Source organism: Poeciliopsis prolifica, unplaced genomic scaffold (genome assembly GCF_027474105.1).
Source record: "Poeciliopsis prolifica strain line A6 unplaced genomic scaffold, Auburn_PproV2 SCAFFOLD041, whole genome shotgun sequence".
NCBI classification, from domain to species: Eukaryota; Metazoa; Chordata; class Actinopteri; order Cyprinodontiformes; family Poeciliidae; genus Poeciliopsis; species Poeciliopsis prolifica.
The window spans coordinates 3,967,122-3,983,978 of NW_026562416.1; the positions used below are offsets into that span (position 1 = coordinate 3,967,122).

Genomic DNA, 16,857 nt, shown 5'->3' on the forward strand with positions numbered 1-16,857 from the left:
ACTTGGACAATTTTAGTGTATTTCCTAGTAGTTTTAATCTATTTTACAATAAGAAGTCAAAAGTCTTATATAGTTGAATATATGCATTTATACAAAGGACTATTTCTGCGTTCCCAACCAATTAGTGCTGAATGTTATTGTCTCAACCTAGTGGACTTGTAAAGATTTAAAGGAGAGACTTTTTTTCTCAGTGAGAGCAGGAAGAAAGTAACAATATTTGGTAAAACCCAAAGAATTTCATTTTTCCCTGTATTTGATCATGTTCCATGTTCTTAATGCATCCCAAATCAAATATTGCTAAATTAAATAAATGAATAAAAAATATATATAATTTGTCTGGCTCAAAGATTTGGTTTTTTTGACCACATAAAAAGTTTGGTGTTTCATAGTGAGAAGTTCAAGTACAGCAACCTTTTGCCTTCTCAATAATAAATAAGTTATTTTCAGTTTGGATAGATATGCTTGTAGGATAGTACGTTCTACTTTAATAATTCTTACCAGGTAAAATGTTTAAAACCATTCACATTAGTACTGACAGTGCACAATAATATGTTTTCCCATAGTGTGTTGTCTTTCTATGATTCCTTGATTTAATGTTCTTGACTGAAGTCCAGTTCACAAATTCCTAAATTAAACCATGATTTGAAGTATAAAGTGCATATATTTCAATGCATTCAACAGTAGGAAATGCAGTTAAAGATGTTTACCAAATTTCAAATACCATATATTTCAGATAAAAAGGAGTCATGTGTAGAAAGTAGTCTGCTCCTGCCAGTTTTAATATTTAATATATATAAAAATGGACAAAAAAACTGTGTCTGGGAATCAGAATAGAATATAATCAAAGGCATCAGTTTTTAATAGCTGTGACTCTGAAGTAGCTGATTGTACAAATTTGCAAACTGTTGACTTAAAAAGGAGCTAATCAGTGAAACAACCATTAACTTCTTTCCAGATTACTTCAACATTGCTGATGAATAATTTATGCAGGACCAGATGTTTTGATAAACCTCAAGGTTAAAAATGTTTTGGGTTCTTTCTTGTTTTTGGAATGATTTTAATCAACCATGCTTATTTGTAATACTAATGTTTTCAGTACAAAGACCTATTTAATAATAGAGTCAGAAAATACAAAAAGGTTTTCAGATACAACCAAGATTTATATTGCGTGCAGCCACATGTAGGCATCAATCTTATTGGCACTTGTCTCTGGCACTCAGCAGGGACAAGGGAACAAAGCCAAAATAAGTAGCAGCATTTATCTTTGGCATCATTTTAAGAAGAGCTTTAAGAGCCCAATGCAGAGTGATTACTCTGCTGTTACACAACTGTCTCCTTTTTATGTCTGCAGGGTTTCTGTAAGTTAAGCCCAGGCAGTTTGTGTGGGGCTAACTGTGAAATTGAAGGTAGTTCGCAAGCATGTTAAATAATTAACTCAGAAAATTGTATGAAAGAATTTCAAAGTGGGTGTAATTGAAGAAAAAAACTGAGTTTTAGGTGCTCTGTTAGATAGGGGAGCTTTGAGATAACAAAAGAGCAGAACCAGAAGTCAATGAGACAGTTGTTAGTTTTGAGTGGCGAGATAGTGGAGCATAATAAATGCTGTGCAGGCCAGCAGCAGAAAAGTGAATGAAACAAATTACAAAAACAGTACAGAGTGAGGTCAGAGAAGAGCTGGAAAGCAGCAGACAGGTGAGAAATATGAAGTTCAAATACAGACAACAATGGTGCTTTCAAACAATGTTTGTTTGAACGGCTACTATAAAAAATCTAAATTGAAATAAGAGTAAAAACCAGAAGTGAATGTTGTCCTAAGAAGTGTTAACATGAATTACATTGAGATTTTTGAAAGCTGAGCTTTTTGACACTAGAACAAAAATTGGTCATTTTGACATTTTGAACATTTTCAGTTTTGTGTAAAACTTTTAAATTGAACTGCTTCAAACTGCTATATTTAGCAACCCCTAAGTAAAGGGATATTTGGAACTTGAACTTTGACCTTGACCCCAAGAACCTTAAGAATGTAATGTCAGAAATGGTTGTTACTCAACTTATTGTTCTATAGCCTTATTCCAAATTGTATTGTGTGTACACCTTAGAGCCAGAATTGTCTTGAGGCACAAATCTGAGGAAGAAAACAGAAAAATGCACACTGTAGACCACTCGCAATAAACCATTTGACTGGCTACCTTTGTATCTAATTCTCAGCAGTCTTTTTGATTGTCTAGTTAAAGTTAGTTTGTTGTTTTGTTTTGTTTGCTTTCTTTGTTTTACTTGTTATTTAGAAATATTGCAAGTAGATCTTCATCCTGGACAATTTGAAGTTCAATTTCACATTTCTTCATTAATATATACCCATCGTGTCAGCATACTTGGCTGAACTTTTATCTATAATATTTTCCATTTTGACGGAAAATATTGATTATACCTCATGTTCCTCAACCTAAAGTTTGGTTGTTAAATATTTATTAGGGTATATATAACATATACCTCTGCTTTTAAGTTTGTTTGTATGTGATTTCCTTGAACACAGTCAGCAACTTACCCTGATTTCCAATTTCACAGTGTGCAGCATCCTGTGCTCCAGGGACTGAGGTAGTACTTCTGTCACTGGGAGTGCCAATTCATTTGTCCAGAAGGGCCATTATTATAGCCCCTCCATTAGATCTATATCTGGGTGGAGAGCAGAGATTTACAAGAGGCCTTATTATTATGGTGCAGATATCAAATGAGTCATCTTCCCCTATCATGTGAGGAATAATAGAAATTTGGTGATTTACATGACCACTCTGAGAGCTGCTAATTGAGTTCCATTTCTCCTCTCTAATGTGTAAATAAAGAAAAGAGGACCACAGTGTCATAGAAGGGATTTAGTTATGTGACATAAATTTCAGTTGACTTATGTTTTATTTTAGGGTGGAAGAGGGATCAAAATTTAGGATATTTAATGCAGTTTTATATTTCGGTTCAGTTACTTGAAGAGTCTTTTTCAGACTTTTCAGAACCAGATAGCACAAAAAAAAAGAAAACTAAGAGAACAAGGCTGTAGGAACAGAAAACCAAACAACTAAACCAATTTGCACCATAAGACCGTTTAAAACTTAATACAAATTATCAAATAAAATGGACACATTAGTTCACAAATAAGATGTTTTAAATTCACAAATAAGATGTTTTAAATTTATGGGGAATATTTGTTGATGCAGTTAGAAAGTTTCTTCTTTCAACAGCAACATTAAAAGTTGGTAAAAGGGGATTTTATTTTCACAGTCGTCACAATAAATATGGTTCTTGATTACATCTAAATTTAGACAGTAGAGTTTTGAAACAACTTTATTTTTCACCTAATTATTTATTCATATAAAATATATCAAAACTGTCTTTTAAAAATAGTTTTTACATTATTTATTACTCAGAATATTTTTACTATTTTTGATTTTTGTTCTTTTTTTTCAAACCAAGGGTGTTGGTATTCATGTTTTTCTGCATTTGAAAAACATGGATATGTGCATACAGTCTCCTTCTTTTCATACACGACTGCCTGTTGATCTAATTATGGCCCCTCTGTTATCTCTCCACCCAGGGGATGTACAGTTGCTGCCAGTTTGAGGATGAGACAGCACCGGGAGGGAGCAAAAGCTCTTTGCCTCAGTACCACTCTGTTACTACTATCCCCAGTGTCCCCCAACAACACCTTGTTACAGCCACAGTGAACAACACAACCGCTATCGCCATGGTGCAACAGCAACAACAGCAGAAGCACCACCAGCAGCAGCAAGGGCAGACCTATACCACTATGTTGCCTGGATCACCAGCAGCTACAGGACATTCAGCAATGGCTCTGGGTCCTTCCAATAGCCCTTTATTGGAAGGACCCATGCCTTGCTCCACCTTCCTGCCTCGTCATGACCGCAGATTGGCTGTGGTTGATCGCTGGAACAGGCCAAAGCCAGAAAAAATCATGAGCGGAAGCAGCAGTGGAGGAGTGGGTGTTGGTGGAATTGCAGGTGGCATCACTGAACTGCAAGCACAGCAGCAGTATCAACAGAATCTTGGAACACATTGGAGCCTCCAGGTAGGGGTTCCTGGTGGAGGTGACACAGGGCTAGATGAATATAAGCGCTACTATGGTCCAATAGACCCAGAGGGGCTAGGGGCTAACTTGGACCAACAAGTAGGAGGTCCTCAACAGACTACCAAAGCCAATTCTCGAGGTTTTAAAGCCCCGGGGATGCCACGGCTGCCTCCAAAAGGCTCTCAACAAGGACACCCAATCCCCAAGCCTCCTCCTCCACTCCCATCTTCTCCACGAAGGCCTCCCTTTTGGCGAAGAGGAAGCCTTGCTCAGGCAAGGAGAAAAGGCTCAGGAGGTCCACTTTATGAGAATATACTCCCTCTAGGGAGACGAGGAGGTGGAAGATATGGGGCAGGTGATGGAGTTGGCAGGCGAGGACGCCGACCTCCTCCACCTCCTCCACTTCCTGTGCCCCTCTCCTCCCCTACACATACCCCTACTACTCCGTCGTCTCCATGCCGTTTCTACTCATCTTGCACCAGTGCCTCGTCTTCTTCCTCTTCGTCGTCTTCATCCTCATCATCTTCTTCATCCTCTGGATCACTTTCTCGATCAAATTCCCCCTCATCATGTTCCAGTGACAGCTCCTACAACTCCTCACTCAGTTTCCGGTACCGAGCAGGAGATCATGATTTTATGGTGGATGATGATTATGACTCAGATCTTCTTACTGAGGAATCAAGCCTTCTTCTTGGGTCACGGAAGAAAGTTCGTTCCCGGAGGATGTCATCACGCTCACTACCATGTAGTCCACCACCTCCTCCAGTCCCTCCCCGAAAACCACATCCACAGAGAAATTTTGGAAGAGAGAGAACCAGCAGTCAACTGGCGCAATTGCAGGAGTGGTGGGCATCATGGAGTGACAGAGAAAGAGCGAGAGGAGGGACATCAAACAAAGATGGAGCAGTGAGTAGAGATGAGAAAAGACACCACAAAGAGAGAGAGCGGGAGAGAAAAAGGAGAAAGAAAGGACGAAAAAAGAAAAAGCGAGAGGAAAGAGAGAGAGAAAGGGAGCGTAAGCGCCGCAAAGCAAAGAAGAAAAGGAAGAAAGAGGATAAGACGAAAAAAAGAGAGCGAAAGAGGGCAGATCAAGAAGTTGGAGATCCAGAAAAACGAGAGGAAGTCAAATCAGCAACACCAGACTTCCCAGCTTACCCACCTTTGAGACGGGAATCATTTCGGAAAAAGAGTGAAAGCTCTATCAGAAGCTATGGATGGAACATCCCTGGCGAAGATGAAAGGAAGGATAGACATGAGAAAGAGAGAGATGATGGAGAAGAGAATAGAGGAAAAGACAGACAACACAGGAGAAGAAACAGCAAGAATCTTCATAGCTCTAGTAAGGCTTCTACATCTGTCAAGTTCTGGCAAGGAGGTAATCTATCTTCTGATGCCATACCATCTGCCTTTCTGCCCTTGTTACCGGTATCTTCTAAAAGAAGGAAAAGCAAAAGCTCAGACAGAGATGCTGTGGGCATGGAGGGAGAGAGGAGGCCACTGCTAGGAAGGAACGAAAGAGGTGAAATGCATTCTAAGGAAGGATTGTCTTTCCATGAGTGGGAATCTGAAGTAGAGGATGAGGAGGAAGATTCTGAGTCAGACAGGAGGAAAGTAGAACGTGGAAAAAGGCATAGAGGAGGTAGGACAATATCTGAAGAGGAGCGGGAACGTGATAAGGTAGTTGGGATATACTCTGATGACGATGGGTCTTCAGGAGAATTTGGGAAGTTTGAGAGGTACTGGGAGGATCATGAAGGTAGGGCAGTGGGAGGAATTGGAGGAGGGGGTTGGTTTTTTAGCACATATCCCTCTAGGGATAAAGCAGGCAGTGTCAACAGCAGAGATGACCTCTTCCAAGAGCGAGGAGAAAGATGGGGAACAGCAGAGAGTGGGTGGGGATCTAGTGCAGGTGGAGGTGGTAGAGGAGAGAGAGGCTGGGGATCAGGTTCACACTGGCCTCCACCTCCTCTCACCCCACCACCACCCCGTCGATACTGGTCAGTAGACAAGCTTCACATACAGGATGAGAAGAAAAGTAAGCGCAAGTCCAAGGACAAAAGTAGGGGGCACACTGCTTGCTCCTCCTGTCATTCACCACGACACCATCCACATTCCTCTAAATGGGCTCGTGTGACTTCACGAAGCCAGGAAGAGCTGTACCACCACTGCCAGAGTTTTGGTGGTCCCCTGAAACCAAAACACGACTCCTCATTATCATCTAAACCTGATCGATCACATAATCTTTCTAAATCTGGTAGCCAGTCAAACTTAAACATCCAGCAAAGGACACAGAGAACAGAAAAGGATCGAGATCGAGGAAGACAACCATCCCCACCTTCGTCTCTTGTATCAAACTTGCCATCACAGCTCCCAGCCCTTCCAGCTCCTCCGTCCTCATCTCACTCAATTCATGCTCCTCTCCCTACCTCTTCCTCATCTGTTTCCTCTCCCTCAGTGGTTTCATCTGCACCAGGAGCAATCCAGGCCTCTTCAATGGCTTCGGCAAGTGCCAAACTGCAGTACCAGAGACTGCGCTCTGTACCCCAGAGATTTCCTCAGTCTCCTCACTTACCCCTAAAAGCCAAGAGCCTTTGCTCACGAAGGGACTCGGCTCATTTCTCCAGTGTGGAGAGTGAAGTGTGAATTTAAGCAAGAAAACAAAAGCTCTACTAATGTCCTGCAAAGTTGACATAAAAAAGAGGAAGTGCAAATATGGTTGTGTAGCTTAGTCAGTTCAGCTCTGAGCCCATTCATTCCTTAATGTTCTGCACAAATGAACAAACAAACAAACCAGAAAGCCAAACAGAGTCAGTGGAGTAGGTCAAGAGAACACAGGACCATTTTTTTCTTACCGATGCCTCGTTAATATTCTCTCATCCTGTGAAAGACAACAACTGCATTGACTCTCTGAATAATGCTTAACATTAGAGTAATCTGATATGAAAAGCATCACTAATACAGAAGGCATATTTGCTGTTATAAGTAAAGGATTTTGAAAAGGTAAAGCAGTGAAGTTGTCAGTGCATTCAGAGAAATCTCAATACTTTCTGAGGGCTCAGAAACTTTATAGTACTGTATGCCCGCTGCTCTCAGAAGCCTTTAACACTGAACACTGTTCTGATTTTTTCCTTTTAAACAAATTGCTTACCTTGATTTTCTTTTTCCCCAAACAAACTGTTTACACTCCCGCAGAACTGTGACAGCCACCTAAAGTATCTTTGTTGCGTGATCAATGCCTTCTTGTCAAGAGGGACAGGAGGATGGTTACTACCTGTTATTTTTCTTTTTCTTTGCTTTCTTTTTCCTCCAACTTTATTACCTCGTCCCCCCCTCCCTCTGCCCCCGCTCCTTTTTTTCATTTTCTGTTTCTTCTTTTTTACTTTCTTTCTGTGTTCTTCACATACCAGTCTTTTTTCAGCTCTCTCGCCAGCTCCTCTCCTGTTCTCTCCTCTTGCCTCTTCTCTTTGATGTGATTATTCTGTGTGTCTGTGCTTTTCTGTGTTTGTATTCTTGACAACAGGGTAAGTCAGCTGTGACTGATATTCTTCTGGCTTAATGAAAAGCTGAGTGCCAAACTTAAGTAGAGCTCAACATCAACATGTATAATGTTTCCAGCTGTGTTTCCTTTTATCTCGCAGAATATTACATCACCTCCAATACTGTATGTGCTCACACTAATGCAAACAAACACACACTCATGCACGTGCATATACACGCACCCACACAACCCCAAAAATGCTCCAATACATGTAAGAACACATGCAAATTACCAAGTCAAGTCATCTACTCTTCTTCTTGAGCAATTCATTATACCATATTTGTTCTTGTTAAAGCTTTATACTTAAATACCATTTCTTTACTTCTGTGTCATAGTTGTTGTTGCTATTGATGGTGTTTTAAATGTCAAGACATGTATTAAGTCTAATACAATGTAATCACTGTGCCATGCTACTCTAGCTTGGGTACACATAAAATGTTCTCACAACTACCTAACTACAAAACCGGAGGCAGTTTCTGTTCCCTGCCTGTTTTTCGACTGAATGTAAGGTCAGCCGCCGACATGTGTGCTGCACCATTTACTGTAAGACACTTGAAGATGGAACTTGTAGCACTTCAGAGGGTCTACATGCATGGTAAAGAAATAGATAGAACGTTGATGTGGGTCATTGTTGACAAAGCGGGGTGAGCAACAATATGTGAATCTTGTGGAGTTCTGAAGAATTGGAGCTGCCATTGATTGGAATGGAATTGTCTTTTTTTTTTCTTGTTAATTTGTTTTCTATTTTTTGTTGGCTTTATTTTATTCTTCAAGTTAGTGCCAAGGCTCGAGAACAAAAAAAATATATTTTAAAAAGCTTATGAAACCACTTTTGCTTGCCATCAACCAAAAGACATGTAGTTAAGCAGCTTGTTGGTGATTTACAAATTGTTTGACTTTCTAGCCTTATGCTAATTGCTCCTGTTAAGTATGAGTAAGAAGGTATGTCAATGTATTATCAGAAAGTTATTTACCTATGAATACATTTAGTGCCAGAGCCGTTTTGATGTCACAGGGAAGATGCTTGTGATGTGATAAGTGTTGGAGCTAAATGAGAGTATATGGAAGACACAATGGAATATATTGTGATATTTTGTTAAAAATATTAAAAAGCATTTCTCATCTTGTAAATGTGTGATCATAAGACATAGCTTTTTATCCATGGCATGGCTGACGCAGTTACAACAAATTTTAGATTCACTTTATTTAAAATTAGGTTAAGAGGTTTCTTAAACTGGAGGCTGGGCATCAGTGAAGAGGTAGGAAAAGGACGAAGGTTTTATCAGTTGCTGAAATGTCCTGAGCCATCTTTCCTTAAAATTCTGGTCAGCTCATGTTGATCGCCCTGGAACTGCATCTGAGCCATAATTTAATTTAACTGAAGAAAACAAAGCAAAGACTAGCTTTTTAATATAGATTTTGTCATATAGAGTTTGTCTTATTTTAACTGAGATAAAATTATTTATATTTCATATATGTAAATATAACTACCATCATAAAAAAATGTAAGATATTAAAAAATATATATCTGTTTAAATAACAATAAAATGTCTCAAATTAAACCATACTAAGCAGATACAGTAGAATGAAATTCACACATGTAAAAACAGTGAGCCATCTTTGCTTTGCATATTACAATCAACAGCCTTTGGATAAACTAAGCAAACATGGGGGGGCATTCCTCTATGCATTCACAAACTAAGCAACCTAAATTTGAGTCCAAACGGTTTGACTTGATGTGTGTGAAGGCTGTCGCAAAAAACTTTAATGTTAGTCAGCATTATAGATATGTAATTATACAGAAGGTCAGTTGCACAACAGCTAGTAGCGGTCTGAACGTAAAGCTTGAGTGTTTGTTAAAAAAAAGACCATCGATCTTTCCCTTTTCTACTTCTCTTTTTTCCCTTATGTCTATCCATTGTGCTGGTATCTGTCTGCAATTGTAAAGCTGGTATGTTTTTTTTGTTTGTTTTAAACGTATCTACTGATATATTTATTTAATCAAGAAAAAGCCCATTTCTCTCTATGTATATAATAGTATATTTCAAAACTCTATTATCTGTTATATAAGTTTGTCTACTAAATTCATGGTATTATCTTGAAAATGTCTTTTTTGTCTGTGTCTCTCCTTGTCTCAGACCGACTGCCCAGCTCCCTCACCCCCAGTGAAAACAGAGACCAGTATGTAACTGTGTTTTTGCTCACCTAAGACCAACCATCTGCCTACATTAGCTATTTCCTATAGCTAGTGCAAAGAGCTGAACGTATAGTGACAACAAGGAGGGGAGCATGAGTGTCTTAAGACCACGTCACTGTAGCAGTGATGGTGTGTGTTTGTCTACCCAGAGGGGCCTTCATTTTTTGGCTTGGGCAACAGATAGAAAGCTAACTAAATATTTTAATGATGCAGGAGCTTTTACCACAATTTTCATATGTGAACGGGTCCTATTCTAGACCCTCGGTTTTAGTTCATTGCATTTGTGATCTCTCTTAAATACAATGTAGTGAGCAGCACAAATCTTACTTTGTTACTTCTTACTAAACATGCATTGCATATCTGTCAAGCTGCTGTGCTGAACAACAAAAAATACAAACAAAAATTGTATATTTCTTAAGCAAACTGTATTTTCTGAATACAGAACTGATATGTCTGATTTCGACACCTGTGAGAAGAGCTAAATCTCCTATTTATTACCACTTTGGCTAAAAGGGGCTGATCAAAGGCTTTCATGAACACAGGTGCATCAAAAAAAAAAATGTATATTATGAAAAAGGTGAATATTTTCTGCCACTCATTTCAGAAAGTGAAACTCGTACAACTTCATTACACATAGAGTAGAAGATTTATTTCTTGTAATTTAAATGAGTATGACTTACAGATGATAAAAATCCCAAATTTAGTGTCAATGAAATGTCAGGTTTCTGAAAGTGTGTATTCATTTCTATGCATTCAATAGTTTTCTGGGGCTTGTTTTGCATGAACAAATGCATTAGCCTGTTTCATTGTTGAGATGTATTGGAAGCCCAGGTTTCTTTGATGGTGCCCTTAAGATCTTTTGTTTTGTTTTGTTCAGGTCAGATTGTGGGCCAATCCAGCCCTGTAACACTGTGGTGTCTTTGACAGTACACACATGTGCCAAGTCCTGGTGGAAATTGAAATCAGACTCTATGAATCTTGAGATCAGAAGTGCTTTAAAATGCCCCATTAGATGGCTGCAGGCTTCAGATAATACAGTGGATCAACATCAACAGGTGACATGAAATATGGATTCTCCACTCATCCTCCACACTCCAATTTCCAAAGAAACAAAAATAGTATGTCATCTGAAAAAAGGACAGGGGAGCAGCAGTCCAGTTCTTGTTCTTCTTCATCAAGGTGAAATACTTCTGAGACCTGTGTTTCAGGAGGTGCATGACACAAGAAATACATTGTTTTCATACCTTGCAAGAGACTGTGCATAGTGCCGCATTTGTGCTGGATATAGCCTCAGTCTGCTCTTTGTGCAGCTCACCTAAATTCTTGAAAACATTTTGCCTGATTATCCTCTCAAGAATGTGGTGCACCACTTTGCACATTATTGAGAGGATAATCTCAAGATTGGAAGGTTGTCCTTCCATTCAACCTTGCTTGGAAATAGGACTCTGAAAAAACAGCTTCCTTAGCAATGACCTTGTATGATTTACCCCCTTGTGGAGAGTGTTAATGGGTGTTTTCTGCACATTTACTGAGTCCAACATTCTTCCCCTTTTTTGTAGCCTACTGACCCTACTGAACCATTTCGAGGTTCTGAGTTAATTAGCAGAGGTAAAACTGAATTTCTAATATTTACCTTTTTGGCAATACTCAAATAATCTTAGACACTGAATTTTGGGTTTTCTTTAAATGCAAGCCATAATCATCAAAATGATCATAATAAAAACCTAATACATTTTACTCTGTTATTGATCATTGTAACATGTTTCACTTTCTGAAAAGTGATTTTTTTTTACTTACCTGTACACTGGTTCAATAATGTTTTGCTTTATATCTAGTGATATAAACAATATAATATCCCATGATGCCAAGAACAATTTGGCACCTATTACTGTCTTTTACATGTTATATATCACATCATCATCAGCATTGTTGGCCTGCTTATGACTTTTTACGCCATTGATTACTACTTTTGTGCCATGATGCCATTTACAATTATTCTTTCTTCCCTTTTTAAAGTACTGAAGGCAGTATTTAGTTTATTAAAATCTAAACACATCCCCGAAACTTCAACAAATTTAACATGTAGGAGCAGTAAAAATGTATATCTCTCATCGGTTGCAAAGAAAATCACAAAAAAAAAAGATTACATTTCTGACACACCTTTTAAATTACAGCAATTTTAGAGCAGATACATTTGTATAAATCTGCAGGGCGGGCTAAAATATTCTTCAATGTATGCCTTAAACTCAACAGTAAATAGGCCATTTTGGATCTAAGCTGCCATTTTCAAGGTTTTACACATGTGGTACTTTGACAAATGCCTCCTGGGGACTTTCACATATCAGCTTTAAATTTGCTTCAGTACATTCCTATGACATCTTTTTCTTGGACTGAATAAAATCTAACACGCCCAACTTCATGTTAAATGTGAAGTCCAAGAAAAAATTATTTCCTATACATTGTCAATGACAAGCCCTACTTTCATAACTCTACATATTGGTGACGGTATATGCAATTCTAAATTACGGAAATTGATTCGGAATTGCTGACAATACATTTGTGGATGCAGACTTAAATTTTTACTTTTAACAAAGTTAGAATTTTTTTAATTCCCTATTTCTCTTTTTCCATTACAGTTGCCATTTTACAGAATACATGTTTGAGAAGAGTAACTGAAGATATGATAAATGTCAAGTTTAAAATTGTGTTTAGGATTATGTGAAACTAAGTTTCAGCCTGCACTGGAAGCACATCTTCAATTTTTGCAGATGTGCTTATGATCTGAACAATGTCTTATGGTGTTGTATTACTACTGCTGTAATGACTGACTGTATGGGGAAACTGGCTGTTCTGTGTTTTGTGCCAGCACATCACACAGGCAGGCAAGCAAACATGATAAATTCACATTAGAATCACACATTCATTCACAGGTGTGGTAAAATGCTGCCACCACTCTGCTTTATCCACATATTCCAAACAATGGGGACAATGACAACATTGTGCTGTAATGCAAGTGGGACAAAAATAAAAAAGATGATTTTAATAAAAACATGATGTGTGTCAAGGTTTTCTTCTTCTATGCTGAATGAATTGGTTAATATTATTATTTTTTTTTATTATTTATTTGGTCAGGACATTGGTTTGGATTTCTTTTTCTTTTTCGTAAATCAGAAGGCCTCTGTTGTGCCCATGCATTGACAAACCACTCTTTGCTACTTGCTTTTTATAACAAACCAACAATTTTGTATCCATATACTTAAAGAATACATAGCATTGCATTTTTTCATTATGGAGATAATATTTCACAAAGTTGCTTAAATCTCACTTACAATTCAGGCATTTACATATCATTTTCAAACTATTTTGTCTTATTCACTATTTCTGCTGGCATTGTTTCTCACTTGGCCCAATTAAATAGGAGTATTATTTTTTAAAAAAAAGGTTTTAACTAAACATGCCCACGGTTCACAATGTTTCTAAATGTACATCTCACACAAATCATGCAGCTACAAATGTCAATAAGTTCACATTTTCCTTCTTCTGACAATCAGAAAAAAATGTAGTATGTACTTTTTGCAATATGATGTTTATATACAGAGCACATTGCTGAATTACCAGGCTGACATTAATATGTTTACTGCATTTCCATATTTAAATTCAGTTTTAGTTTATCATGCTCTTACAGAAAGAAAAATACCCAAACATACGACTGTGAATCTAACTTTGAAAGTGGATCATATATTATGATTTATGAGAATGATGGAACATCTGAGACAATTAAAAAAAAAAAAGTTAATCATTTTGCATTGTGATTTAACATTTTTTCCTGAAAGTCTCTCAGTTTCATAGCTGTCGAACAAGGTAGACATTTGATCCAAACAACCCAAGAAAGTCACATTTCATTTGCAGTAGTCAGCTTGTGCTCCTGTCTTTTAATCTCTGCCATTTCAACATCTACATTCAGACAGGCAGAAAACATTAACTGAAAAGGGAGAAGGAGAATGACAATAAAAAGAAGTGCCAGGTCAAGACAGCAACAATAACAGAATAAGGTCTAAACTAAGACAGCAAAATGGGTGAAAAAATGACATGAAAGGAAAATGATGCAGCGTTTCATTCTGATGCTTTCTGGAGAGCAAGATAGAGCCGCTTGTCATTGCTGCTGTCCATTGGCAACCTCTGAGTGCTGCATTCATTAGGAACACAAGATACAGAGAAATCACACACATATACACATGCACTTTCTCTGTTCCATTTCAGCCTTCTGCAGTGCAATTAATTATGGTCATATAGCCATTTCCACACACAGAGGGACCCTCTATACAACAGAAGGCATAATCTTTTAATGATCCCTATATGTGTCATTTTCAAATTTTATTCTTAAAAACCTAGAACACAAATTCACATATGGTTATTCTAGGTAAAAAAAAAGTACTATAAAAAACAGCTGGTATAAAAAAACAACTCATGAACTGCATTTCTGGTATGTGCTGTTTTTATTCTGAAATAATAATGTTCCTGGGCAGCAGACCATGTGTGACTGCATAAAAGCTCCAGCTCAAACCCTTGTAGTATGAAAGCTGTTAAATGTCAGAGTTACAGTTCATTAGTAGATTGCCTTCCAGACTTTGCTCTCAGCACTCAATACTGCTTTTAGTAGATGGTTTCAGTCAGTTATAAATTGATGAATAACCGTGGTGTGACCGACACCATAAGCTGCACCTGTAGTAAATGCCAATGTGTGATACTTCACTTGCTTTTGACCTTAACAGACACACTTGTTAGAAAAGCATCTAAAAAAACATTCCCTTTGTTGACATGCTGATGAAGCAGTTGGGTTGACAATAAAAAATATATTGATGGCAAAGTATATCAACTGAAGATAAAGTACCACCCCATTTGAAAGTCATGTTTTAATTTGAAATCAAGAAGTTTATTTCTGGAAAAACAGTGGGGTTAGTAATGTAGTAAAGCAGGATGAAGTTAGGATAAAGCAGGCTTTACTGCTGACCGATACCCATGTCGACTTTGCTCTCAGCCACGTTGCATCATATTCGCTTACAGACCAAAGGAGAAGATTTTTCCCATCAGCCTGTCTGCAAAACAATGACCATCACATTTAATTACAGTTAAGAGAGATCAAATAAACGCTGAGTAGCTTGAAGAAAAGGCTTCACACACATATACACAGTAGGATGACCTTGACCTGCGAGGTATCACTTGAGGCAGCATACATTACCATGCAATTATTTTTAACCTGATTTGTGGACAGACACTGCAGGTCGTTCAGATTTGCTGCTGGGGTGACGTGTGAGTAAAATTGTCTCAGTAGTGAATCTCAAACAGCAGATCATTTTCTCAATATCTGAAGTAGTATCAAAAAGGCTTCTGAAATATAAAATTAATGGTTTGCAAAAGAGTCAGTGAATATACATACATTTGATTAATATATCACTTTTTGATTTGCTCTAAAAATAAACGTGTACATTTCCACCTATTCTTCAGACAGTTGCCCTAAATTTTGAATACCAAATATTTTTTTTTCAAAATGAATAGAAAAAAACAAACATTTATTCAGTTCACCAAACAAAACAATTGGATGTAAATTACACATAGACTGATGTTTTCAAGCCTTTCTTTCTGTCAGTTTTGATCATTTTCTATGCACAGGAACTTACAACACATGTTAAGATTATAGTCCCACATGAGAACATTTTTAATACACATGTATTCTTCATTAAAAGCATGTGTAATAACTGCATATAAGTTATTGTCAAGAGGCATTTTTACTTCAAATATGACAAAGAGCTTCATCAGAACATTATTTGAATTTGACAAAATAAACTTCCAACTATAGCCTATTTTTATATTTATATCTTATTTTACATTGAAACATTATTGTACATTTGAGGAAGTTCATGAAGATATTTAAATAATGATTGGATTGAGTTAGACTGTAGTCCAAAACCAGAATATTTTGCACTAGAGCTAGAGAGGTACATATAGCAACATATGTTAAAAATCATTGTACTAGTTAAAGTGTTTTAACAATTCAGTTATCTTATTTAATGTCATTTTAGTAATTTGAGCTCACAGTGATGAATTCTAGGTCTGATGCTTGCTATATTTAATTTTCCTATAACAAGCATCTATACATCTGTCAGTGTATGCATCGACCCACTCTGCAGAGATTAGATAAACTAGATCAGGGATTGGTTCAGTAGTTTTAAAAATACCACATATTTAATTATCCAAAAACTCAATTCAGTTTTATATGAAAGTCTGTTTGTTGCTTATCAGCATAAAATGTGGTTAAAACCTGAGAAGTGCTAAGTGATGGATTTTCTCATTAAAATTGAAATTGAAGATACACTTTAACCTAATAGTTCTTCTACATAATCCACTGGAGATAATTGAGAATCTCGGGATGTGTGTATGTGCATGCATGTGTGTTACAAAACTGTGCTACTTATGACTTAGGATTTTATGTTCAAGGGTTGATTCCATGTATGTTTGCTGAACAGAATTGGGGCACCACCATAGCAACCAATGAGTCAGTTTTGTGCTGATTTCCCAGTTTTGTGCACTATCACAGTTCTTTACTAAAGGCATTGCTAAAGTGCCTCAGGTTCAGCTTACTGTCACCTTTACCAAGCAACGGCTTGCTCTAAAACTAATCCCATACTGAGACCACTGAACACTTTGGTCTTGCACGCTTCTGAATTTTTAAAACATTGTCTGTGCTATAGGAAGAGATTTTGTTAAATATATTTAATGGAAGCAACATTTGATTTCCAAATGCTTCTTGTATTATAAAACCTTTTAAAAGACTTCACAGCCAAAACTGACGGATTTATACTTTTTTTTTTTTGTAGTTACATTCATTGCTGTACAATTCCTTCTGTATCATTTTTTTTTTTTATCGTGACACCTAGCATTGAGGAGAAAGATTACAGAAAGTTTTTTTTTTTTGCAAACTTAAGATTTCCCTTTGTCTTGCACATCAGTGAGTCTTGTAAATATATTGTTTAAGCTTAAACTTGCACC

General features: G+C 37.3%; 1 protein-coding gene across 1 annotated transcript in view; it reads left to right on the plus strand.

Annotated features, from left to right (window-relative positions):
* grin2da (glutamate receptor, ionotropic, N-methyl D-aspartate 2D, a) overlaps positions 1 to 12,861 on the plus strand; it is a 162,699-nt gene extending 149,838 nt beyond the window's left edge. Inside the window, exon 19 of the mRNA XM_055055179.1 lies at positions 3,584 to 12,861. Within this exon, the coding sequence (XP_054911154.1) occupies positions 3,584 to 6,718 (3,135 nt within the window). The 3' untranslated portion in view covers positions 6,719 to 12,861. The remainder of the gene's footprint in view (positions 1 to 3,583) is intronic.
* The last annotated feature ends 3,996 nt before the right edge of the window (positions 12,862 to 16,857 follow it).